General features: G+C 44.5%; 1 protein-coding gene across 1 annotated transcript in view; it reads left to right on the top strand.

Moving 5' to 3' along the window:
* Positions 1-21,424, top strand: part of LOC142588925 (uncharacterized) — a 103,671-nt gene that overhangs the window by 6,494 nt on the left and 75,753 nt on the right. The window contains exons 2-4 of the mRNA XM_075700736.1: positions 13,309-13,371; positions 18,767-18,856; positions 19,796-19,864. Coding sequence (XP_075556851.1) covers positions 13,309-13,371; positions 18,767-18,856; positions 19,796-19,864 — 222 coding nt within the window. The remainder of the gene's footprint in view (positions 1-13,308; positions 13,372-18,766; positions 18,857-19,795; positions 19,865-21,424) is intronic.

Here is a 21,424-nt window from a genome sequence, read left to right on the forward strand (position 1 = left end):
TTAGTTCTCCGAGCACATCGCGGGCATCTACTATAGGCCACGAATACAAGAAAAATCGAAGATTGAGTAATTACTTGCAACAATCACAATTACTAAGAAACTTTAAACTTTTTCCTCACATAATCTTACCATTGCTAGAACTTTTACCGTATATCAACTCGCCGTCACACACTCTTCTTTTGGGACAATGGTAATTACACTAAAGATAACGGTTCCATATCGCTGTCTAGTCAATGTAAATATTGTTTGTTCCTACGGCTGTAAACCATCCAAACCATTCCAAACAAACCAAACCATCCAGACCATATTCAAAACAATGACATTGGCTGTAATGCCCCCCCCCCCTTGTTTTTTCGGGTTGTTATTAGGAGTGTCGAAGTGCAAAAAGTCTATGAGTGTGAAGTGTGGTAAGCCGGTCATGGCAGTAGAGACAATAGGGGATGGGAGAGTTTAGAGGAGCGTGTATGTGTGTATGTACGACGGACGTTGCGAAAGTAAATGAGGAAGCAGCTTGTAGCGAGTGTTAGACAAACAACAAATCAGTGGTCATGCCATCGCCGTCACAATAACGCCGTCGCTGGCTGTCGTGTTTTATTGCCATAGTAACTAAAAGGACACTCCAGGCGCATCTCTGCCGTCACCATCACCGCGATGATCCGTGTAAAGTCGAAAGGCGACAACATCGTCGCCGCGTGCCATGTGCAGTATGTGCGAGTGAAAGCGTGCGAAGGTGAGCGAAGATGGCGGCTCAATCTCGCCCGCGCATGGGAGGAATGATGGGAGGAGACGCGCCGTCTTCCGCTGCGCGCAAGGCAGCGGGGGAAGGGAACGGAGAAGGGACTACTCCATCGGTTGCTGCGTATGGTGCGGCCTTGCAGACCGTGTCTTGAGAGCGAACTGTGAGGAGTACTTAGTCCAGGTGGGCGGAGGATTCAAAGCTTTGTGTGCGCTGTGTTCTCGACGCTATAGTTCGTGTTGAAGCGAGAGGCAGCACGAAGGTCAATTCGCTCGCAGCTGCTGCCACACTCCTCACTTCAGCGTGTTCACAGCTAGTTCCCAAGGTCATCGAGTGAGATGTGTTCATGGTTGCTTGCGAGCACGTAACGTGGTACATCTTGATTTAGTTAGTAAGCAAATGTTTACAAGATTATACGGTCGATAAAACTACTAGCCTTACTTTGTATAGCTTTCTACTACTTTGCTATAGCAATCGATGCTTCGCCTCTCGAACGAAACTGTGACTTCGTGTGTTTATTGAAGATGCCGGAAATACACTAAACAATTGCCCAGTTGTCTGCGGAGCTAGCTTTTCTCCCTCTTTCACCAAGTTTTGCGCTAGTGACTCATCCAGCAGACGTTGCAGGGGGTCTCTCACACAGCTGAGGCTCGGAGAGGAAAAGCACGAACAGCTGTGCGGTTAGCGCAGAGGTGTTTACAGAGGAACCACTTGCGTATACTCCGCTGGCTAAGGCATCACAAAAACTCTTCGTACAGTTTAGTGCAACCCTAATGCACATGTTGGCACCGCTCAATGGGAGGTGGGGGTGGGGGGCAGCGTACAAGTAATCATGCCCTTGCTAGGAACGCAGACGCGTAAAACGTGTTTACGTTTTCTGTTTCTCATGATATGCCCATCTACTCCCAATTCTACCGGTACCATCACACCAAAAACCTTTGCTTGTCAGTATATATTGCATGTATATATATTTGCAACTATGGGAAGTCGATAAAATTTAACGTGAATTTGTTTTACTGTAAGCTGTAGCAAAATATTTTTTTACAATTTTTACTTTTTGCTGTTTAGGTGATAGCTTTCTTGAGCCACTTCGCCCACCATGAATAGTCTTTGGCTGATCGCGCACAATAAAAACCGGCAAAAGAGTCAATTTGGTCCTCAGGGTATGGGTGGGCCGCTGTGTTGCCGCGCAGACAGCTTGGGCGCCACTGGACGCGTGCCGAAATAGAGAACTTGCGGCTGGCTGCGGGCCGGCCTAGCAGACAACTTGGGCTTATGGATTTGTCTCGAAGAGACAACTTCGGCGGTATCTATGTGATATCGTCAGGTACCCATTCTTCGCCAATCCACCAGGGGAGCAAGATACCTGATTACTTTTCATGCGCGCGTTTTGCGTCATGCACCAGCGGAGGAGGAGGTGAGGAGGGCTGCGAGAGTCACATCCGCAACCGGCACCTCCACGTTGAGCGCAGCTGCTTGATGGACAGCCACTGCAACTAAGTTGCAGCCTGGATACTCGGAATACTGACAGCTGCTACGGCGTTCCAAATCGAGTACTATGATTACAGCAAGAAATACCGTGTTAAAGTATCGTTTGGTACTCTGGTTCACAGTGAAATTGTCGCATCGTGCGTCTGATGACGTTACCATGCTCCGGTAATGTCTCAAGATTCGCGGATGACATTAGCATATGCAGCACGTTACACAACAAAGCTATCGCTTACTTTGGTAAATGTCTCCGGTGGTTTCGGCCAGCACTTTATTGCATTAGCATTACTGGGGTGCGACTGGTACTCTCCGGGGGTGACTAGGCATGTGCTCTGAGCATGTGTCGCTCTACTATCACAAAAAAATATATCATTTAAATTTCTCCGATGTTGACCATTATCGAGCCCACGTCACAAAGGTTCATCAAGGGCAGCAACGCGACGTATTAGCCGGCTGCGCCGGAAATGCGCTCCGTACGTACCGATTTTCAATGGGCGACCTTCATGCAAATACTTTAGCAAACTGTTCGATGAATGCACAGGCTATGTGCCACTCTTCAATGAACATCTCGCCAACTTGGGTCACTGTGTTCTAATGAATGTGTGGCAAGCGATGGTACAATTCTCAGCGTTCGCAGGCACCGGAGCGCCATGCCTTTCGTCTTGGAGGCTCCGCTCGGACCTCTCGGTGCTGCCACTAGATGGCGCCACGCGTGACAAAGAAGCGGATGGAGGGGGCGCTAGAAGGAAGTAATATCGGGTTTAATATCTCATACAAACAGGTGGCTACTGTAGCTGCAGCACTGCAGCTTCTAGGTACTGCAGCAGCTTCCAGGTTTCTTTTATGCGGACTACATTGTACTGCTAGCTAACAAGCAAAGTGATTAGCAACGTGTGGCTAATATCTGTGGGCAGGAAGGCAACAATTTAGGTCGGAAATTTAGTGTTAGAAAATCAGGTGTTATGGTATTCAATGAAAACAATGAACAGACAGTGACAATACAGGGCCAGGAAATACCTCTGGTAACAGAATACAAATACCTTGGTATATGGATAAACGACGGCAATAGATATATGGAAACACAGGAAAAAACAATAACAGTGAAGGGGAAGAGAAAAGCGGCCATAACGAAGCACAGAGCGCTATGGGGATACAATAGGTACGAGGTGCTTCGAGGTATGTGGAAAGGTGTAATGATTCCAGGACTTACTTTTGGAAATGCGGTTGTTTGCTTTAAATCAGGGGTGCACTCAGGACTCGATGGGAACCAAAGGTCAGTAGGACGCCTCGCATTGGGCGCTCACGGGAAGACTACAAATGAAGCTGTGCAGGGTGATATGGGCTGGACTAGTTTTGAAGTAAGGGAAACTTGCAGTAAAATTGAGTATGAAGAGCGACTGAGGAATATGGAAGAAAGTAAATGGCCTGGGAGAGTGTTGACCGTATCTGTACAGGAAAAACAATGATTCACAGTGGAGTAAAAGAACTAGGAAGCTTACCAGAAAGTATGCGGCCTGTAGGGTGGGCAATACAGCAAGAAAGAACGTCAAGCGGAAAGTCAGAAAGGCTGAAATAATCTCATGGGTGGCGGCAATACAAAAGAAACCTGCCATGAATAACTACTTAAGAGGAAAAAACGAAATCAGGAAAGAAACAATTTATGATAACTTAAAGGGAAGCTCATTACTTTTGGAAGCGAGATCGGGATGCCGTAGAGTCTGCATCTTTAAAGAGAGATATAAGAAGGAAGAAGAAGCATGTGCTTGAAGAGGTAAAGATAGGGAAACGATGGAGCATATATTACTAGCATGCGAAGACGTCTGTCAAACGGTCGATTAAGGCACCACTGGCCTCCTTGAAGCCCTTGGGTTCAGTGGGAGCAATGTAAAAGTAAATAGGTCCGCAATAGAGGTTAGTAAGAGGTGATTGGAGGATTGGTGGAAGAAAAGTAGGGAAAAGACAAAAAATGGAGACGTTCAAAAGCAAAGTTCGCAATAGGGGATCACAAAATTTGGTTGTGGGAGCTCATAGTGTTTCTTTTTTTCTTTTTTAATCTAGGCAGGACGTTAGGCAGTATAATTAATAGCAAGAGGTTGGTGGCGCAACCCCACGCCCCGCCCCAAAGGGGACGCTCATAACATCCATCCATCCATACATCCATCCATCCATCCATCCATCCATCCATCCAAGCGCGAAAGAAGAGGCGATTACCGCATGACAAATTGCTCTGCGTTCGCATGCACCGACACGCCACGCATTTCGGAAGCAACGCGCGGTCTTCGCAGCGACGGCGCTTGATGGCGCCGAGTGTTCTTAGAAAAGTGCAAAAAAAAGGAATGCGGCTGCAGCGCACGCCTCATACACTGCTCGTTTCTGTGGCCACTATGTTGATTCACTGCCAAACGCATTGCCGTCGACAGTCATCACGAGATGCGCTCTGCCGCCATTTTGTTATTGTTCACTTGTGTTGCACTTTCTTAGCTGAAATTTTATGATAGCAGGCTGTACAGTAGCCAAGCTTCACATATTTCATGTCGCAGTTGGTAACCAACAAAACAGCGTCCCATTATTGGCAGTGTGATTGAATACGTCGATAATTTTCCCGTTCACGAATTGCCACTGTGCATGAGATTTTCATAACCTTTTTTTTTATTTCTGTACAGAAACGGTTCACAGAATTTACCCCCAATATCTGTAGATTGTTGCTCTCGCTAGAATTGTGCCTTTTCCGTTCGTTGAGATGGAGAAGCATATAATTATTTTTTAACTATATTACCTTCATAAGTATGTTAAAAAAGCCAAGTGATCTTTTTAAATGCTTCGTCATTCGGTCGTCGTCATGCCATCGTCACACGTAATCGCCGTCATGCACTCGCCGTCCAATTGTCCTAATGTCGGTGTCGTCACGCTGTGATGCGAGCTCTGTCAGAGCTCTGTTAGTTATGAGGTCACCAGCGGAGTTCCTCAAGGTACCGTTTTTGGCCCTCTTCTCTTCTTATTGTTCATTAATGACATTTCGTCAGCAATTCGAAATTCTTCGTTCCCTCTAAAGGTTACCTCAGCTTACGCTAGGCAAGCTGTTCACTGAAAAAAAAAGAATAAAAAACATGGTGCACGATACGATCTTAAGACCTACCGTGTTTAGTCGCGGCACCGTTGGCGATAAAACACCATAGGTTTTGTAGTTGTATCTTGCACCATATTTTGTTAACCTTCTTTTTTCATTGAACAGCCTGGCTCAAGTTGGCAGGGACAATTTTTACATGCTGACGACTTAAAGCTGTCAAATACTGTCAGCATTGTTTACGACTGCATTGACCACCAAAAACAAACTTTTTTTCACTTTCACATTGGTGTAATGACAATGAGCTACTCTTGATTGCTCAGAAAACCACGGTATCAATTTATATGCGGAAAACACACAATGAGTGCAACTTTCACCGCCTTCGGGCTGCTCTATGGCCCGGAGTCGATGAAATGAAACATCTTGGCGCGTACTTCGACAAAACGTGAAGGTTCTCTTGAAAATATAATCTATAGAAACAGCGTGCCCCTCGCACTCTTGGAATCGTTTGTCGTATATCACGTGACTTCGACTGACCTGTTGCCTTTCTGAAATTCTATTTTACTGTGTGCCTTCCAGCACTAGAGTATGTCTCTGCAGCGGGCGAATCTAATGCTGGTCTCATTGAAAGCATCCAGAACATATTGATATCTGTTTTAAAGCACCGCTTTTTGCCGTTCTGGCGACCATAGCCAAGCCCTCTCAAGTATACGTCCGCATAGGCCTCTAAAACCAAAACGCACTAAATCATACCGTCTGTTCGTGAGGTGGTCCTTGGCGTTATACATTGCCCAATGCTTCTCGATCCTGTGCCCTTTTCCGTGCCGCAAAAGTATACCAGGCTGCATTCCGCGCTTTCTGTACTGCCTTATTGCACCAGAGACTGTTCAAATGTCTCGACTCCAGAAAACATATTCTGTCTGCATCGACGTATTTCAGAGATGATTTCCCGTGTTTTGCATACAAGTAGATAATAATCGACGTTGTATGATTAACTTCATTTTACACCGCCTCCTCGTTTTATGTTTCCCTATTTATTTTTCTATGTTATAGTTCTTTGTTTACCAGATTTGTGTTTCCTGTATATATTATCGCGCGTATTATTCTTCAGGTAAACCAGTATGAAGGCTCCGTAGCTGTTTCTCGACACTATAAGAAACATGTGATCGATTTATTATTATTATTACTATTATTATTATTATTAGTAGTAGTAGTAGTGGTAGTGGTAGTAGTAGTAGTAGTACCCGTAGTAGTAGTCTTATTGTTTCCATTCGCGGTACAGTTCACCTACTGAGCTGGCCACCGACGGCTGGGGCAGCTTCGAAGCCATATGCCTTCTCTATTGCCGTTTCCGACACCGGCTCCGCATCAATACTGGAACAATAAACCACAACATACAATATCTACAGTTCTATGCCTTATCTCCAAGGAGTTGTGGGCGGGACAGCTGGTGTTGCACAATGGACGATACATTGGTAACTTTCGGATTATTGTTCAGGCTAAAAACGGTGGATACACTCGCTTGGAAGCCTGCTGCAATGTGCATTTGAGAAAAACAGTGTTGTAACAAACGATATCTCGACATTTTACCCTGCTTGCCAGTGCCCTTTCTAGCAAGCTGTGGACCCGCACCTGGTGGTCGTCGAGTGTATAAAAAGGCCGGAGTATCTTGAACGCTCTAGGCTAGTTGACCACCGTGAACGTCGTTTGTGGCAAGAAAAAGGAAGAATGACGTTCCTTCTAATTGCCGTTGCCGCATGTATTGTGGACGTGGGATTCGGCCGGTTAGGTGAGCACGCTGCAGCATAGCCATTCTTGACAATTTTGACGTAGATGAATTCTCGCGAGGCCTAACCTTAAAGAATTTTGCGCAGAAGAACCGTGCTACCTTATGCATGGTTGACGGTGCACTTTCTTGTACGTACAGAAGTTCTTGTCTAATGCAGTCTTTCATGCTTTCGAGGTCGTAGAGTTTGTGGTTGAGGATGCCAAATTAAGAATGTGCAGTGATTCCACAACTGCTAGCAACATGGCACCTGGGACAATTGCATTTCCAGCGCGGTACATCTGTTTGGCCTAGCTTTTTTTCAAGCTTCGGGTACATGCAGTGGCTATAGCCGGCGAGGCTAAACTTGTTAAAAAAACCTGAGCGTCTTTCAACTAACACTTACGTAAACACCAAAGGCCCGCAGTTTTACATCTATCTGGCCTGAACCTGACTGCGTGGCATGGTTCAGGTCTAACACAGTGTCGCCGCACTGGGCAGTTGTAACCGTTCATGTTTTGTTGCAGTGCACACTACGTCATCAAATGTACTGCGCAGAAAGCTCGCGAGCAGAGGTATCTCACGGCTTATGTGGTGAGAAACGAGACGATAGATAGAAAATAGCTCTTATGCAGCAAATAGGTGCAGGAAAAGGTACATAGCTTCCCAGTAATATCACCGGTTAATACAACAACGCATGCGCAGTTTTCAAACGTTGAGCTTAGCAGTAAGTTTTCGTGATGACGCACTTTGAGTTTAGCTTTATAATAATACAATCCAATGTCGAACTCCTTACACGCAGAACTTTACGGTATATCGGTAAATAAAAAAGTTAAGCAACAAGTTTGCGACTCCGGTGACATGGCGCTAAAATAGATGTCAGAATTATTAAAACTGTAGGCTCCTTAATGAGCACACATCTTATCTATTTGGTTACCGCTGACGTGAAGTTAGTATGATGTTGCAGTGAATTGTCAAAAGTCGTATTCGCGAATGCGTGAGGTAATTTGAAACGTTGAGTAATATTTGTGGCTACCGCCACCACGACAAAGACTGGCGCTTCCATCGTCATGACGTGGCATGAGCGACGACGCTCACACAGCAGCCACATTGGCTGCGTCGGAAGCAAAGAAGCGGTTTAAGAACGGAGGCGTTGAGCAGCGCCATCTGAGCATTAGCGGTGCTGCGCTTCGCAGTGGATCTGTGACAAAGTTAGACAACGAAGAATTTTGGCAGATTGTTACGACGAGTCATCGCATGTTTCCGTGGGCGAAGAAGTCCTTAGTTGCACAGCTAAGGCGTTTTTGAAGAGTTGCGGAAGTGTGCGAGCAACGGTGGTTGGTTTTGTACTGTGATGGTGTCATATGATTTGACCTAAACCCCATGACATGGTGCAAATACCCATATATAGACGTTCATATGAAGAAAAAAAATTTGTGGAAAAAGAGGAAGTGCACCAAAATGTGATTTGTATTGTCCGCTTTATATTGTATGGCATTTTTTGGCTGTGTTACCGGCATGAAGCTCTACCAGGTACCTACGATTCAGATGTTTGAGTGCGAAAGCACTACTAGCCTAAAAACTTGTATTTCTACTCTGTCAGTTTGCAGCCTCTTCTCGGTTAGCTGTGTATGTCTCGCTATGGAAACCGAAACACGCCTAAAACAACGTAAACATAAGTCATCGCGATTGAGTGCGTGGAGAGGGCGAGAGGGGGAGGGCCCGGGCGTGGGTGGGCGCGTGGGGGATGTAGAGGGGTAGTGGGCAAGAGCCGGTGTCGCCTGACGATAATGTGGCCAAGCGATTGCAACTGCAGCAACAAAGTGGACAATTAATGGCGTTGAAACCTGCCAACGAAACTGTCGAAGAACGACAGAAGCGATTGGCCAATACTTTGCAGTCGCAACGTCGTTGCTAAACTATTACTTTATTGCCCCCATGATAGGTACAGTCATGCACACTGGGTAGCATAATGCATATGGAGTAGCAATGCCTAGCTTGGTGCAAGAAAATGGCTAACTTTACCAACAAAAATGTGCTTACGCAAGATATTCCGTGGTTTGCGCCGGCAAACCATCTGTCATTTTTTTCGATGAATATACCGTCTGTTATGTATTGCTGTAGTTTGAAGATAGAGTGTGTTTTTTGAAGTAATAAAATTCTTCTGTAACATCACCTGTGGTGGTAGATTACCTGAAGATGCCATCATTCCTTGCACGACAAATCATAAGGTACCCATAAGTAAATAATAAGATTGCTAATTAGCATTTATTTGTTCATATTACGTTACCTGTTCAATTATAAAATTGAGCACCAGTCTACCATATCTGCTAAGAAGAACTATTGAGGGTGGCCCTACTCTTTACACATTCGTCTTCAAAATATTCTGCAAAATACATCGGCGATCCTGGTCCCCAATGCCTCCCTCAAAAAGTTGGAAACAAGATCAACTGCAACGCGAGTGCACAGTTTAGAATTTGGGGGCAAATATCTCAAAAATGATCTTGGTCTCATGATTTCTGTTAAGCAGATATGGTCATTTACAAAGCCTTTTAGCTAATCGTTAAATAAAATTTCAATTTCTCGCGTCGGTAATCTGCGCCTCTTCCCATGAGCTATACAATGAGGTCATGTATAAAAGGGTTGAATTGTGTTATCTCTTACAGACAATTTGAAGAGAAACGACATAACAAACAATGAAAAAAAAACGAACACACAGGCGGTGTCAATCCCAACTTAATAAAGATATCACACGGTGACGTACTATATGTACACGCAATGTCTGTGACTCCTAATCCGTGTGGCCACCGCACTGAGTCATCATTCACTTCACTGGTATATGCAGCAGCATAACGCAAGAATATTTCGCACAGAGTTATCTCGGCGAGTGCTCCTTTAACGCAAGCCGGCTTGACGGGAGTCATTGAAACAGCAGCACATGGTAGCTCTGCATTGTATGGTATGAGGAGACAGCGTTTCTAAAGCACTCTGTTTTCAGTTCGCCTAGAACTATTATTCGGCAGCGATGAAATTGCCTCTTTCGTAAGGCCCTCACGAAAATCTCCCAGAAAGAGCGCACTCTAACGGGATGGTGCCACCATATGTACTCGCACCCAATGTCGAGTCTAGGCTCTTGTAACGTACCAAATGACTGCTTAAAGAATTGTAGCATTATGTTTTAATGTAGGTCAGAGCTATATATACAACAGAGTTGTATATTGCATGCAAAGATTTTTTTAGAACTTGAGTAGTTTTTTGCAGAAACGAATGGATAACCCACATCAAATGTCTTTCCACAGTCGACACATTGTAAATTATTTATTTAAAATAATAATCCCCATTATATAATGAGTTAGTTAAACACACAGGAAGTTATCCCAGCCCCATACGCATAGCAACTGCATTGGTAAATGTTCCTTTTAACCCGCAGTGACGCTCAGCATATCCCTGGCTGCTTTCTGGATTCACGAGTTGAACTGCACACTTGACGAATCATCTACTGGAACAGCCTAACGGTTTTAGCTTCAGTTGGCACATTGATCATATCTGAGATTCACTTGCGACTAACTTGACGGAAACCATCGTTGTTTCTGGACACCTACTGCAAAAAAGTTAAAACTGAACATCATTGTTAGAAAATGAGTTCTATAAAAGGTTATGTGTCAACCAGTAACAAATGCGCACCCTGCGTGTTGTATAAAACGGTCCCAACAGTATTTCCGCAATAGATGCCTGATACGCACTCTCTTACATGTTTTCAATGGTTCAAACAAGGCCGAAAGACTATGTGCAAATATCTTGCAATACGTCCTTTGAAGCCTTTCTTTCGGTATGCTCTTGCTGGTTGGGCTTAAGGCCATGATGAAACTACCACAGAAGTTGTTTAGGACTGGGACCAGAGCCAAGTATGCTTTGACTAGTTTACCATAAATTCTCGAAGCAAGCAGCAATTTTTTTTTTGCATTAGCAGGGCTGCCATCTTTTATATAAATACCCATATATATGCTACAGGTCAACCTGCTCGAAAGTAAAAACACGTATTACTAAGCTCAAGTAGAGATTTTAACTGCCTTACAAGAACTGTTGATGGACTAGTAAAATTTAAGTTCCTAGTTTCTTTGTAGCGGAAAAGAAAACCAAAACATTCATTTTCACCAGTACATCGGGAGGTCCCAATGTAGAGCTGTCCGGGCATCTCCTCTTGCACACAGCATACAAGATGACGATATAAGCAGCAAGATGCATAACGAGCCATTACATACTGCCAGAATGATATAAACATAAAAATCACAATATAAAATAATGAAATAAAAAACTTTGCTGATAAAGAAGATTGTTTCAGCATGATGAGCTAAGAGTGGCATAAGGAAACAATAGTAAGATCATATAACTCAATTTATAACATCTAGTGCAATTTATAGCAATACAACACGAAAGTAGTTGCTTAAATTCAAAATAAAGATCAATAGTGAAGATATGTATACACTGTACAAATTGCTGCAAAAAAATACTACAATACACGCATGTGCAAAAAGAAAACAAAAAATTAAACCTTTAGAGAAGGCAACTCTTCTAACAATTTCATGTTTAGTTTTCGTTTCAAAACTTAAAAAAGAGGTAATTTCCCACAAAAGCCTCTGCGTGAAAGGCGCAGCTGTATTTTTCATGATGTTGACGAGGAGCTGGCCGATGGCCCCACTGAATTCTTCCTTGGAGACGTGAACAGAAAATATCAGCCGCAAAAAAAGGAAGACAAGTGCATGAGTGCTGTCATTTTGTCGTTTTCCTTGTCTGTGTTCTTTTTAGTGCTAATTTTTCATCTTCACGTACACGTACCAATCGCCCAATATCTTACTTTGTTCAAGTATACTTCACTGAAGACAACCAGAAATGGGGAGACCTTTACCCTAGTTTTGGTAGAGACAGGATGAACTTACTAAAAGGCCTGGTTAGCCACTTCAGGACTCCACATTTGCGCTCAAAGCCGTGTAGGTTATTTACACCTACACTGCTTTTACAAAGTTATTTACACATCCAATGTTTCTATGAAACGACAAAGAGGGACAGTAAAGTTTATTTGAAGAAAGGGAGAGTAGTCAAATTGGGGAATATATTTTCTGACTTGCTACTCTACTCAAAGAGAACAGAAATACAAAAAAGAGTGGTGTAACAGTTGGTGTTGAGGACAATTACAATAAAGTACGTTGGGATTTGCAAGTACACAAACGAGGAAGTTTACATCCGTCACTCTAAATTTGTATGTCAAATATTCAAAGAGTGCATGGATGGCTCCCACTGAGTATTCACATGCCGGCCAATGGTCCAATGGGATGTGTTTATTTATCAGACTGCTGCTAATTAGCGCTAATAGAGAGGCCGATGCCGGCCGTTGACAGGCGTAATTTGTGGCAAGCATCAAGTATCCTGTAAAGTATCGAGAACAATTTGTTTGTATTTAAACGAAATTGAAATCGTACGCGAAATGTTATGGCTTCAATTGAGCTCTTTGGTGCGCGGTTATTGTAGCGTACCTTGTTACGAACACAAAGACGACTATAATAATATAATATATACATAATATATCATAACTTGGACTGTATAAACTTGGAGACTGACAAAGAAGCTTGAGAACAATTTAAGGGCCGTGGAAAGAGCGATCTAACGAAGAATGCTCGGCATCACGTTAAGAGACAGTAGGAGAGCGGTTAGGGATCGGAGAGAAAACGGGCACAGCTGATATTCTGATTGGCATTAAGCGAAAAAAATGGAGCTGGGCACGTCATTTACTGCGTTGGTTGGATAATCGTTGGACCATTAGAGCTACAGAATGGGTGCCAAGAGAAGGGAAGCACAGTCGAGGACAGCAGGAGACTAGGTGGGGTGATGAAATTAAGAAATTCGGAGGCGCTAGTTGGAATCGGTTAGCGCAGGACAGGGGTAATAGGAAATCTCAGGGAGAGGCCGTTTTCCTGCGGCCGACATAAAATAGGCTGATGATGATGACGAATAAAATTTAATAACATATATATTGATGTTAGCTCGTATGCTCTATTTTGTGGGCGGAAGAACATTGAAGAAATTTTGCAGTAAACAATATTTGGGACCTTGGAATTTGAACGAGCAAACTAGAGGAAGTAACTTTTTTTATTGAGGGCGTTCTGCGACAATACATAGGAGCACGCTTCCATATAATTTACTTACAAAGCTTTTAAGCAGCACCTTGCGCACCTGTAGAATATCTTCGTTCCTTTTCAGCAACAATTTCCTTTCAACAAGGAGGCACCAATGTAACATTACCAAGTGTTACCACTAGCTGGGGTGAGTATTGCTGCTGATTCCTTACAAAAGCTATATTGTCCCGCAGCACCTCATTTAGTGAAACTTTCCCGCCCCATAATTTTCATAACAGTGCGATACCGGTGACAACGTTTTGCACCTTTCTCTACGAGCACTAACTTCTCCTCCTAAGAACTGGCATAAACTGAAATCACCTAAACTATAGTATATACCCCTTTGCTCCCAGTTGCAATTTTTCATGTTAAAAATTTAATGTCTTAGTTTGCGTACGGGCCTGTTTTTTGTCAGTGCTTTTGTTTTAAATATTTAACGTATTTTAATAAAGTGCATATTATCGTGGTTGCGTGAACTGCAACTGCTCAATGTGAACTGTCTTGTTCTTCTAAATGATCAAGTGGCATCACCGGTGGATAATGGTCCGGAGGCAGTAGGACGGGATTTTCAGGTGAATGCAGCTCAGCTGCAACCTCCTGAAAAGGGACAGCATCTCCGTAATTTTATTACGATGGTGTTTCCTCTAGTCTCTCTGTTAGCGCGGAGACCACGTCCTGCCTATTCCAGTATTGCTTGCTTCACGTAACCAGCATCACCCCCCATGCTTCACTTACACCAGAATCGCGACCACCGACTGCTTTCTGGCGCGTGTGGCAAGAATCCATTGTTTAGTTTTCCCTGCACTCGAAAGAGCGCCGCCGTAGGTAGCTGTGAATTAAGCCCCTTTACTGTGCGTATGGCAATCTACCCTGATTACTTACTTGTATAGACATTTAGTTTAATAAAACTTCGGTTGGGCTAATTGGTACATCTTACGATAAGGTGAAAGAGTCAGCGCAAAGACCCAAGACAAACCGCAATAAAGAGACGAGACAAGCAGCGCGAGTGCTTGTCTCGTCTCTTCTTTGTTGTTTGTCCTTGGTCTTTGTCCTGACTATTTGAAACTTATAATAGCACACGTAGTTCAACTATTGCAGACAGCTCCTTCAGTGTGCGGTGTGAGGGTGATGCCATGAAAGAGCGGTGTAGATCAACTTCATGTGCCCAGATGTTGCGAACCATTGTTTCCATGCATAAACAGCCAAATAACGTCGTCTGGTGCAGATAGCGCACGAAGACAAAATAAAGAGGCGGAGCCACAGCTGTGCTAAGTAATCTTATCCTCATTTTTTTTTCTGTACTATACATACCTGCGCTTAAGTATGCAGCACCAAATATTGCAAGCCACTATGTTTGTCAGCCAACGAACCGGGGGGCTACATGTTGTGATTCGAAGACGGCCCTCCAAACGCTACCATCAGCCTGGCGCGCATGTGAGCTGTAGCTATTTGCCAAGCGAACTGGTGCTGTGCCTCTTCACATCAGTATAAACATATCGTAAATGGCGTATGTTCGTCAGTTCACCGTATGCTCGTCAGGTGCCTTCTGTGTATGTGTGTTTTACTTTTTTGTCCGTCGTCGTCTTCGCGGCTTTCACGTTAGATCATGCTACGGATCCTGCTGTCCATCCTAACGTCTCATGCTGAGTAACTCCAGTGCAGCTCTAAGTGAGTAGGCCATTTAGGCGTGTTACCAACGGTCGCAGCAGGTACCAGCTGCTGGTCGTACCAGCAGCGGTTACCAACTGGTCGAACGTCCGCCTCATACGCGCGCGGTACTCGGATGAAATCACAGTGCTGCCGCACACAAATTGGATTCTTTAACGGATAGAGATGTCTCCCGGCCAGGCGTACGGTTGTTTGTCAGGGTTTTAATAACGCAAGAGGATCCTTTAGAAATTCGCAAGGACAAATCGGCCATCTCCACAGCCGATCAGCTCCACAGCCGGGCATCTCCGCTGCTGTGAGAGGCGGACAAGTGCTGACGTCGGGTACTTACCGGCAAAATAAATACAAGCGCTCTCTCGGCTCGCTGCTCGACAAATCCTAGGGAAAAACATCCGCCTGATGGTAAATTGCCGAAATGGAACTGGCTGCTATCCTTTCAAATTTGATCCAAAGGGTTTGATCCTTCTAAGTCCAGCATATGAGGTGGATGCTCTAGCTTTACAGATTGTCAGGAAGGTCCTCCTAAATTTTGTTTTCGCCCTTTCAGGCTCTACTGGTGCTAGCGTAGGTAGTATCATTGACGACATCAATGGAGGACTGGCATCTTTGTCAAGTGGTTCTAGTGAGTGCAGCTCTTAGATACTTCAGAGAGGGAGGGTGTAAAGAACAATTCACGCGCCATTGGCTTAAAGATTTATCGTTATAATAGTGCAGAACAAACAAACTTCTACCTTAAAGAGGACATTATATTCGATAATGTTTGTTCTGAAACTGTGCCCCCCTTTACCATTTGCACCACAACGCAACAGTATGCAAGCGCTCCTTAAGTCACTACGCACAACTATCTTGTCGCTTGCCTTCGTTTTCCATCCTGTAGCCCATTCGTCTATGATGTAGGACAACCTCTGCGAGCATACTAATTGCTCTCTTGCTACTGAAATTACCTACACATTCAACAGGAACATTTTGGCACCGTAACATGCCGAAGATTTGCACTTTGCTCGACGTATATTATTTTCTCCGGCGGTACTACACCAGCGGTGGTGGAAGCCCATCGACAGGTTCGGGCAAATTCATTAACTTTGACTCACATAGTTTCTCACTGTGTTACCTAGAGGAAAATCTGGCGTTGCTGCGCTGTGGTAGGCATGGAAATGCCGGTATATTGTGACTTCCGATTGGCATCGTTCTCGGAGAGCCAGGCAAGCACCGTTCAGTCTGTCCCAATGATTAATTTTCTACTAAAACAGCACGTAACAAGTTGTTCTAACTTGATTATAACGCAAAAACATGTTTTGTCTAATTAAGAGCGCCTCTTATTGCATGTACAATCGTATGAAACGTAGAAAACATCAGCGCGCCGCAAAAGTTGGAGGACAGAAGACAAGATTCGCGCTAGCTTTGGAACAGTTTGTCGTCTGTTCTTGCTTTTCTTTGCTTTGTTATGCATTGTAGGGGAGTAAACGTCATTGGAAGATGTAATATGCGTGAATGAAAACCTTTTATAAGCTTTTACTTTAAGAACGCGCTTTGTAGCCATACCCAAGGCTTAGGCGAATCCTGTTACAACACCAGCCAACACAAGCCTCGAAAATACATATACCGTCATTCCCACGACATCACAGTGCCCCTTAGGAAATTCCCATAGAAGGTGGCGCTAGATTTCCGTGTAGATGTTATAGTGAGAAACTATGTTTTGATTCCCTCTTAATTGATGAAGTGACCTCCACTATGACTGAAGCGGTAGTAAATATATGACGGCCATACGGGGGAAGGAAATTGAAGGTGATACTATAAATGTGCCTAAAAAGATGTGTTTCCTGACGCAAAGAAATCAAAAATGCCGTTTTAGATGACTTTTCAACTTTTACGCTTGTTAGCTGCTCTCACCTTCTTGATAAATTTATTTAGCTGGCGTAATTACGGTGGCAGAAAATTAAAGCTTGTTTTTACTGAGGAAGTAGGGAAAAATTGCGTGTTATTGAGCAGACTTAAAATCAAGCACTCCATATAAAAAGCAATGGAGCTATGCGAAATAAGTGGTCATTAGACTCGATCTGATCAAATCAAATACTAGGAAAGCTTTATTTTACACGCAGATATTGTAAAATTATTGCTACTTATTGAAATTCTGACGCAGATAGCAGCACTTGACGTAATCGCTGGATCCGTAGTCGTACTTGCCGAACCTAGTAATGTTTAAGACCATTCTGCGAAGCAGCGCTAGGAAACAGGGCACGAGAGAAAGGTAACACAACACGGCGCGGAAAACTCACAGGACAACGTGACAGCAGCGGAGCGTCCCGTTCTTCTTGGAACATTTGGTAATTCCCGAGCAACCACCTGCAGAATAAACTACTTTTTTGCTGATTTTCAAACAGCGCTAAAAAGTTTGCTAAACGCCCTCCTACTTGGAGAACACGACCGACTATGGTGCTTCAAGTTCTAGAGCTGCTTTAAGGTATGCCAAGAAGAGGATACGACGTTACCTTTCTATCATTTCCAAGCCATGGGCAGCGAGTATGCCGATGAAGCTACTAGCTGGGTCTGCTCGTGAAGATAGTGAGCAAGAAACACATACAGCTGCCAGAAAAAGACACAGCATTAAAGCTTCGCGTGTCCGCGCGGAAGCCACGCTTTTAGTGTCGAGCACTGAAGATTTCCCGCACACCCGTCGTCATCGCCTGGACGTTTCTCTCCAACCCAGCCTCCTATCCGAAATATTCCGAACCAAACCGATTCTCATTTGCCGGGTGTAGCTTGGGAGCAGCGTGCAGAAATTCCTATCTTTGCCGCATCGGAATAGCGGACAGGTTTCTCGGTTGCGACTTCAAAAGCGAGCGAACCATCGACCACATTGGCGTTGTTCTCACACACGGTTCTTCAAAGGCGGTGTAGTTTAGCATCTCGTAGTTAGAGGAACGACAGTGATGAAACGATTACATTATGAAAATGACGCAGCCGGTCTAACGTTAACAACCACGGAATGAAGACACCGCCTGCAAAAACTCCTGCCTAACGACGGCCCTAGACTAACACACGATAATGACAAGAACAGCGGTATGGCAGTGACGACGGGGAAGATGCGGCGACCACGTCGTCAAGATGCTAACGGGATGACAACAATGACGACCGCGCAATAACTACATTATGACGACGACATTTAGTTGGCTGGAATCGAGGACATCGAACCGGTGTACTTATTATATATGAATGTCGAGAACGACGGCTGTGCCAGAAGCCGTGCTGCGCTGCGCCAATGACTCAGTAGACGCCACACTGAGGAGAGCTCGCAAAGCGGGCGTGTCTTGCATTCCTGCTAGCCAATTACAGGTTCTACGGACATAACACCTCTGCTGCTGCGTGTTCTTCAGGTTGCGGAGGAGCCTCCTACAGGCGTTGTCTAATTGTTTTCAGGCATTTGTAGCAGCTCATAAGGCGGTAGCGAAGTTCTTTAGTTTCCCAGATGTTCAAGGGGATCCTTCAAAACTGCACTCCAGAGTGCTTGGAGGGAAATGTAGGGTAATGACTACTGTCTTAAGCAACCAAGTTATGGCAAATAAGCGAGTCGCCGATTTCAGGTGTTCGTTTTTCTTTTTTTTCTTTCCCTTAACTTGAAAGTGAGTGTTTAAGCGAATTGCCGTGCGATGGTCAGACAAAAGTTTTTGCACCTGTTATCAAGTGTTAGGACACACCTCCAACACATTGGACACATATAATCGCTGAACTTGTAGCCACACAGCAACGCCGCATTGATACACTGGCACTATTGCGATATGTTTGACTATTTCTACCTAATTCCCCTGCCCTCATCTGCAACCAAGTTTCGCAGTCATTGTCAATGGCCAAACTATCTTTATTTTTCACTATCTCAGGTTCCTCCGGCGGCGGCGTAGGCAGTACACTGGGGGGTGCCACGGGTGGCAACAGTGGAGGTATGACATCTACTTGGTCAAGTGGTTCAGGTGAGTGGAGCTGTTTACGTGCTTAAGAAAGGGAGAGCGGAAGGAACAACTCATGTGCCAGTGGCTTCATTATTTATCCTTATAATAAGAGAGAATAAAGGAGCTCCTACACTGAAGAGTATTTTTGCTTCGAATATTTTCACTTGTTAATTGCGCACAGTGGATCAAGAAGAATGTACGTTATTACGAAATGGTATGCAAGTGCTCCAGAAGTCAACGCGCTGATCGATTTTTTCACCTATACCTTCAATGTGCATCCTGCAGCCCGTTTAGCTATCATGCCACACATCCTCTGTGAGCATTCTGACGGCTCTCCTGTTAACGAACCTGCCCACACGTTTAACACAAAGAATTCGGGTGCGTAACATGTCGAGGACTTCCTTTTCGTTTTATGTATTTTAATTTCTTGCCGCGTACTCCGTCATCAGGGGTTGAAACCAGCCGAGAGGGAAGGGCCGATAAGTCGAGATTGACTCCCGCTTGCTTAAAAAAGTGACCGCTCGAGCTTGAGCTGAAGCGGCAATGAATCTATGAAAGCCATACTGGGAAAGGAAGTTATTACTGAAACTCATCTAATCAAGGACCGTTGCCTGACGCAAGAAAATTAAAAACGCCATCTTTATTCAAACTTAGCGTCTGTTGACTGTGGATTGTATGCTAGACCGATTTATTTGATGCCGCAGCAGCACGAGTATGCGGCGTACCTCCTTAGCAAAGACACCCTGCTTTACGAATGTAACATGAACAAAACATTGAAAATCCCCCAGTCGCTTTTAATTCACTATAGAAAAACTTCTACAGGTAAATTGAATAATGTGTGCCTCATTAGTCTGCCTCCCTCTTCAATCAACCTTTTCAGCCTCGATTATACAGAAAGTGACCTAGAATTTTTCCTCTCTCTCTTTCTCTCTCTATCTTTTTTTCTTTTGTGCATCTTAGGTTCAGGCGGCGGTGGCTGGGGAGTCAGTACTAACGGACTGGGAATTGAATCTGGTGGTGCAGCTTCAGGTAAGTCCTGCATCCAGTAAGTCCAGTAATCTCTCTGGCAGATAGCGTTTGTTACACGGGAAGCAAACGAAATCACTCGCAACTGAGTAGGCTGGAAAACTAGTGTTGTAAGTAGGTTCTTCTGCGATATTAAAACATGAACAGAGGAGGCACGTGACAACAGCTGTCAACAATGCCATGATGACCAAAACAAAATGTTCTAAAGTTTTGTTCTACGGCGAATACCTTCAAAAGAGTGGCAGCGGTGGCGTAGAGGTAGAACACCCGCCTCGCATGCAAGAGGTCCGTGGTGCGAATCCCGGTGCCGGCAATTTTCCACCGGATTAAAAAAAATCCGCGTGTTGATAAAATTGCACAAACAGGCTTGGAGTGTGGCCTGATCCCGGTGATCAGAACCGGCAACGCACTCCCTCACCAGAGCAGGATTGGCCACCCTGGTGCAGTACTTGGCCACAACCTTCTATATGAACCCAACAATTAAACCCCGGCCCTCAGTCCTCAGCAGCTGCGAAGCAACTGACCACGGCGGCGGTCAGACCTGCGACGCAGCAGAGGGTGCTAAGAATCGCTGGCTCCGGACAGGCCGCCATTGGAATATGAACCTGACAACGTTTAACGCTAGAACGTTATCTAGTGAGGCGAGTCTAGCAGTGCTATTGCAGGAATTAGAGGGCTGTAAATGGGATATAGTAGGGCTCAGTGAAGTTAGGAGGCCGAAAGAAGCCTATACAGTGCTAAAAAGCAGGCAGGTCCTGTGCTACCGGGGCTTAGCGGAGAGAAGAGAACTAGGAGTTGGATTCCTGATTAATAAGAATATAGCTGGTAACATACAGGAATTCTATTCCATTAACGAGAGGGTGGCAGGTCTTGTTGTGAAACTTAATAAGAGGTACAAAATGAAGATTGTACAGGTCTACGCCCCTACATCCAGTTATGATGACCAGGAAGTCGAAAGCTTCTATGAAGACGTGGAATCGGCGATGGGTAGACTGAAAACTAAATACACTATACTAATGGGCGACTTTAACGCCAAGGTAGGCAAGAAGCAGGCTGGAGACAAGGCAGTGGGGGAATATGGCATAGGCACTAGGAATAGCAGGGGAGAATTATTAGTAGAGTTTGCGGAACAGAATAATATGAGGATAATGAATACCTTCTTCCGCAAGCGGCACAGCCGAAAGTGGACCTGGAGGAGCCCGAACGGCGAGACTAGAAATAAAATAGACCTCACACTCTGCGCTAACCCTGGCATCATACAAGATGTGGACGTGCTCGGCAAGGTGCAAGAAACGCCAATATATGAAAGCCTCTAACCGTACAGCTAGAATAGAATTGGCAGAACTTTCGAAGTTAATCAACAAGCGTAAGACAGCTGACATAAGGAAGTATAATATGGATAGAATTGAACATGCTCTCGGGAACGGAGGAAGCCTAAACACAGTGAAGAAGAAACTAGGAATTGGCAAGAATCAGATGTATGCGTTAAGAGACAAAGCCGGCAATATCATTACTAATATGGATGAGATAGTTCAAGTGGCTGAGGATTTCTATAGAGATTTA

Source organism: Dermacentor variabilis, chromosome 7 (genome assembly GCF_050947875.1).
Source record: "Dermacentor variabilis isolate Ectoservices chromosome 7, ASM5094787v1, whole genome shotgun sequence".
In the NCBI taxonomy this organism is placed as follows: Eukaryota; Metazoa; Arthropoda; class Arachnida; order Ixodida; family Ixodidae; genus Dermacentor; species Dermacentor variabilis.